The sequence below is a fragment of the Sinocyclocheilus grahami genome, unplaced genomic scaffold (genome assembly GCF_001515645.1).
Source record: "Sinocyclocheilus grahami isolate Dianchi unplaced genomic scaffold, SAMN03320097.WGS_v1.1 scaffold74.1, whole genome shotgun sequence".
Classification (NCBI taxonomy): Eukaryota; Metazoa; Chordata; class Actinopteri; order Cypriniformes; family Cyprinidae; genus Sinocyclocheilus; species Sinocyclocheilus grahami.
The window spans coordinates 1,889,793-1,896,076 of record NW_015505253.1 but is presented as its reverse complement, the minus strand read 5'-3'; the positions used below and the strand labels follow the sequence as shown (position 1 = coordinate 1,896,076).

General features: G+C 38.5%; 1 protein-coding gene across 1 annotated transcript in view; it reads right to left on the bottom strand.

The window, feature by feature from the left end:
- The window catches only part of LOC107585734 (ephexin-1-like), a 35,504-nt gene that overhangs the window by 27,282 nt on the left and 1,938 nt on the right, over positions 1-6,284 (bottom strand). Inside the window, exons 2-3 of the mRNA XM_016272883.1 lie at positions 1,323-1,422; positions 190-393 (exon numbers count right to left, since the gene is read on the bottom strand). Coding sequence (XP_016128369.1) covers positions 190-393; positions 1,323-1,422 — 304 coding nt within the window. The remainder of the gene's footprint in view (positions 1-189; positions 394-1,322; positions 1,423-6,284) is intronic.

Genomic DNA, 6,284 nt, shown 5'->3' with positions numbered 1-6,284 from the left:
ATATATATATATATATATATATATATATATATATATATATATATTCAGTTACATATATTTAAAAATAAAATGCAAATACTGTTTATAAATATATAAATGCACACAGTCTATGAATTTATTTAAGTTACACACTAAAAAACTGATAAAAAAAAAATACAAATGAACTTGTCTTCTGTCTGTCTCTCTTACCGGAGTGTGATGTTGTCCGGGTCGGCAGTGGTGTGAATGTCATTGTCCTGCATAGTGCAGGCACTTGTCGTCCGTTCACTCAGCTCTTCCATTTCTTGTCTACGCAGCCAACCTCCCGGTGTCGCCAACGGAGACCGAGAGCGAACTCCTCCCAGCACAGTAATCCCGTTGCTCGGCAACGAGATTCCAGAACGAGAGGGTGGACTGGTAAAGATACATAAATATTGTTAATACTTAAATAATGAGAGCTTTGAAGAAATTCTTAGTCTTCTTTAAAGATCGAATCCCCACTCACAGATATGGTGTCCTCTACAAACACACGCACATAAGTGAGCCCGCATGTTGCTGACCACATGAACACAAACAGAAACAGCCAAGCCCAAACACAGTCACCCACACACCTTCAGTTCTCAACTCTAAACTCTCCCACCCACACACACAGACAAACATCTCTTATCCTGAGAAGATCATAACATACAGTTGAATCATATATCACACCACACAATAACTCACACTCAAACACCATCCACTGACAGACAGACAGACAGACAGACAGACAGACAGATAGATAGATAGATGTGTTTGTGTGCACGTTAACGGAGACCGAGAGCGAACTCCTCCCAGCACAGTAATCCCGTTGCTCGGCAACGAGATTCCAGAACGAGAGGGTGGACTGGTAAAGATACATAAATATTGTTAATACTTAAATAATGAGAGCTTTGAAGAAATTCTTAGTCTTCTTTAAAGATCGAATCCCCACTCACAGATATGGTGTCCTCTACAAACACACGCACATAAGTGAGCCCGCATGTTGCTGACCACATGAACACAAACAGAAACAGCCAAGCCCAAACACAGTCACCCACACACCTTCAGTTCTCAACTCTAAACTCTCCCACCCACACACACAGACAAACATCTCTCATCCTGAGAAGATCATAACATACAGTTGAATCATATATCACACCACACAATAACTCACACTCAAACACCATCCTGAGAAGATCAAGTTGAATAGTTGAATCATATATCACACCACACAATAACTCACACTCAAACACCATCACTGACAGACAGACAGACAGACAGACAGACAGACAGATAGATAGATAGATGTGTTTGTGTGCACTCACTGATGTGTTCTGGGAGAGGGGGGAAGTCGATTCGCTGCAGAGGGGCTGAGTCTATTGCAGGAGGCGGGGCCCACTGCTGGTTTAGGAGAGGAGGTGGGGCCTGATGGAGAGAATGGGAGTGGCTTAGATTAATGAAAAATAATTAAACAGAATAAATGAGTTTGGACACATTTGAGTGGAATAGAGTAACATTGAATTGACCTAAATCCGTCCTTGCATGACAGTCCTAGAGACAGGCACAGTAAGAGACTACAAAAATGTTTTTATAAGAAGGAAAAAAAACATCAGAAGTACATGGTATCAGAGACAAGTAAAACCAATTGTTTGGCCAAAGACTATTGAGATGATGAATCTGACTGCCAGAGAAAGGACTTCATTGCAGGCAAAACAACATAGTGGTCATTCACTTGTTACCACACACACACATCAAACACACACACTCATGTATAAACACAGAGGGCCCATTGTGAATGCTGGCTGCGCTGCCTGAAACTTTGTGGGCACAGGAATGTGTAACTGGGGCCTCAAATGGAACTTTCAGTAACTGTGTCTGTGTGTGCGGCTGCCGAGAAAGTCTGTTCAGTTTCCCCCTGAATTTGTCTCCTCTGCAAATTCTGAAGTCTCACGGACAAAGGACGCATCTGAAATGCTTCATTACCTCCTTACACTGTTTCCCTTTGCTGCTCTCTTGACCAAGCAGCTTTCTGCTCGCTCAGTCTACACGAATGGCACGCGGTCACATGCGGTTATAGTGTGCCATTCGTGTTCCTGGATCGTGAGTTAACTAGGCGTGATCAGGAAGATCGCACAGCATGTTTGTCAAACAACTCCTTAAATAAATATTGATCCATGCGTCAATAAAACTCTGTCGAGCACTTGACAGACTTGTCTAGGAATGCTAAACTTTAACTACTAGGAATTCCACTGATGCTTTATAATATGTTCTGGCCTAATTTTGTATAAAATATATAAATATTTACTATCGTTAATAAAAATATATTTAAAGATATAATTTGAAATTTACTATAATGTCTAGCTAGCTTTTTTGAAATTAAACCAGATGAGCATTTTGTTTTTATGAATATATGCAACTGATTTTGTGTCATGGGCATCTACTTCTTCACACAGCAGATCCCAGTTCCTACATTTAGTCTTTGAGAGAATGAGCACTTGATCTGAGGTTTAAACCACACCTGACTGACTAACCAACATCACGGCTGTGAGTTCAAACTGAGGTCAGCTCAAAGAAAAACTCCTAAAATACAGATTAAAAGACAAGGACAGACTAGATCGGGGTCAATTTGTCACACCACAATGTGACACCAAAGTTATTTTATGGTCACACTATACATCGGTTAATAATTTGCTTTAAACCCAGTTTCCAATAGTGTCACCAGATCTGGAGCAGCAATCAACAGTGAATGGGGTTGTTTTCCCAGCGGGCACTGCAATTTGAGAGAACCCTGTAATGATGCATGCAGAGTTCAAAAAGTGTGTGCGCTTTGCATTGTTTGAACAAATCAGCAAAACATATGGTACACCGACTACCTATACATTGCTAGACCAAGAAGTCTAGACAGTTTAGAAAAAATAGTCATGTTATGTAACATTCAGTACTTCAGATGTGATGCATTACTGCATTTTTATATAATATACACTGCCAGTCAAAAGTTGAATACACCTACTCAGTCTTTATTATGACTATTTTCCACATTTTAGAATAATACCAGGTTTCAAAATGAAATTATGCAAATGGTATTATGTTATGACCAAAAAATCTAAACCTTTTTGCACATTCTGGACATTTACTAAATGTTATGAGCTGTATCCTCCTGAGATACATTTTAAACAATATAAATAACATTATAACCATAATTAAGGTCAAATGTTTCAAATGCTATTTTTATATTTTTTCAAATATTTTTGATTTACTGGTAGTTTTATTTATTTACTTTTAATTTTTCTGCATATAGCATATAAAGCCCAACTTGTTTTAGTTGTTGTAGATTTTCCACATAAATAAACAACAACAATGTTGGTCTTTTAAATATTAACCTTTTTTTCCAGAGAGACTTGTTTCCTGGTTAAGGGTAACAACACCGCATAGACTTTGTACAGTAAGACTGGGGGATTACCGTATGTGTACATTGCACTTGCATTAACTTATGAGGCATTACAAAACAAACAGATTTACATTTAACATTAGCAGTGGAGTAAATCCTTTGAAATCCAAAGACACATTCTCACACACACCCTCTGACTCTTCATATTCACACCAAACTGTCAGTGAATAAAAAAAGAAGTGACAAATACCAGAACAGCACATATTCACACAGTTATATTCACTCAGAAACACACACACGCTACAGTCACAGACAACTGCAAAAATCAAACACCAGACCAGAGTGGAGAGCATGACTTATACTAAAAGATGCTGGACTGTGCACTGTATTCTGGGTAATCAAGTCACCCATGTTCTTAAAAATGTAGCAGTGTTTCAAACATGATGAACATACACAATAATCAGTGTAGCGTACTGCTGAATCTAAAGCGTCATATGAAAATAAAAAATAGGCCTAAGTAATCGAGTTTACAGGCTAAATTAAATGTGATGTGATAAACGGCGGTGTATCGCAAAATATTAATAAAACATGTTTATTTTATTGAGTTGTATTCGCAGGATGCACGCAACCCGACATCACATTTTGCATACTATTTTACCTAAATAGAATCCGAGATTAGAAAACAATCTCTGAAAAAAAGTCGGTTCTTTGAACATTGCACAATCAGAATCCGATTCATACCCACAACTAACATAGTCAGATTTGTGAGGATGAACTCTGATGAACCGGATATTTTTAGCGAATCTAAACCCCACTGCTAAGTGATTTAATGTCTTCCTATGAACTGAACATGAACATTTTCTTCTATTTATCTACTCAAAATTAACACCAATTGACACATTGCAAATCCACCATTTAAAAGGGCTATTAGTCAAAAAATAATGATGACTACAAAGCAATTTAAGATAATAATATCATCATGGTAAAGAATTTAGCATTGGCCTTTGCTTTAGATAGCCTAATTAAAAATCAAGTTTATTTGTCTTTGACAAAGTGAAGTAGGTGTGCTTCATAATGGCTTTAAGCAAATATGCAGATACAGAATTCATTTGTTCAGCCATAAAAAAAACAGCTTTCTATGGAAAAACCGGTGAGGCCCTATGCATAATACAATCATTAACCGTGTCACATAAAATGCAAACTATGCTAAAATGCATACTGTTTAGTATGCAACAACTGCTTACCTCATGCCAAGGACTTCACACAGAATTGGGTTTAATGTGTTAATGGGTGATGAAGAAACCAGTGTGTGGTCTGTACACCAAGGATGTATTTTGGAGGCCAAACTACTAAAATATCATGTTGTTTTGCTGGTCAGCTTCAGCAGTTGCTGGTAGATTCCATAAATACAGCATGTGGGCAAAAAACCTCAACTGACAGCCATTCAAAAGCAGCGTATTCTGATGAAATACTTTTTTGAAAGACAAGTCACGGAGATTTCATCAGTGACACATTTTAGATCTATTAGAATTGTGAAACTGACTTGAGGTATCTGTTTACTGTCTAATAGAGTAATGTGGGTTCAAAAATGGAATACCCAAGAAGCAAAGACAGTCACTTCCAAGTTTGTATACTTTCAGGGCTTTGTGTGCTAGCAAAGCAACCACCATTGAGTTTAACAGAACTTCAGTGGTCTCTTGGACTTTATACTGACACCTACTGATGTGGAGGTACCATCACGCAAAAGCAAAGGTCTTCAGTTGAAGCAATACCTTATACTCATCCATTATTAATTTCGCAACCGAAAGCGACTGATAATGAGATGGCCACCAAGATAAAGTGAACAATATTCATGTGATCTCAATGGCGGGCACCATAAAGGAGTTTTTATAGACCACTGATATGACTTATCCAACACATCATCATGAACACTTGCCCGACATGACTATTACTTTCGCTTAAAAACAATTTTTGTGCAACATATGTAGAGATTATGCGAGATTCATTGTGATGTTTACTGAGGTGAGCTGATGAAAGGGATGTCAGTTTCATTGTTTATGAGTTTAAGTCAGTCTGTCATGCCAGTAATAGAGCAGGTCTTTCTAACGCTTTCAAGGGGAACATCACAGTGTCATCTTTGATCCTGACATCTACAGAGCTTAAACTCAACAACAGAGCCACAACTAAGGCTATCGTGCTATTTTATCATTCAAATTCTCCACAATGGTTGATTTGGTCTCAGTAATGCATCTATAAAGATGCTCGTGCTCATAAAAACACGCATACAGGTAATTCTCAGAACAATTAAACACAAACAGTGAACAATTAAACCAGTTTCTCGGGTTTCGACCGCTTTGCAATTTACCGCGGGGCAAAATCATTCGCTCTCTCAGAAAATCTCTACGACTACTGGTTTGCCAAGTCATAATTGTGTAGAAGTCATTTAAATACACTAAAAGTTTTTTTTGGCTCTGATTGGGACCAGGACTTGTTTGACAGTCAGATCTATCACTGCTGTCACTCATCAGTGGCATCAAAATCAAAAGAATCCATTGAACAAACGTCAAACACAGCAAGCATGCCTTAACTTCTTTAAGAAGTAGTACTTAACTTTTGATCATACTATAGTGTAAAACTTTGATTTCAGTTGTGGATTCACCTTCACTCTTAAAAATAAAGGGGGGTTTCACAGCGATGCCATAGGTCAGGGGTGGCGAACATCGGTCCTGGAGAGCCGCAGCCCTGCAGAGTTTTGCTTCAACCCTAATCAAACACACCTGAACAAGCTAATCAAGGTCTAAACAGTTACTAGGAAGCTACAGGCATGTGAGTTTTAATTAGGGTTGGAGCTGAACTCTGCAGGGCTGCGGCTCTCCAGGACCGGAGTTCGCCACCCCTG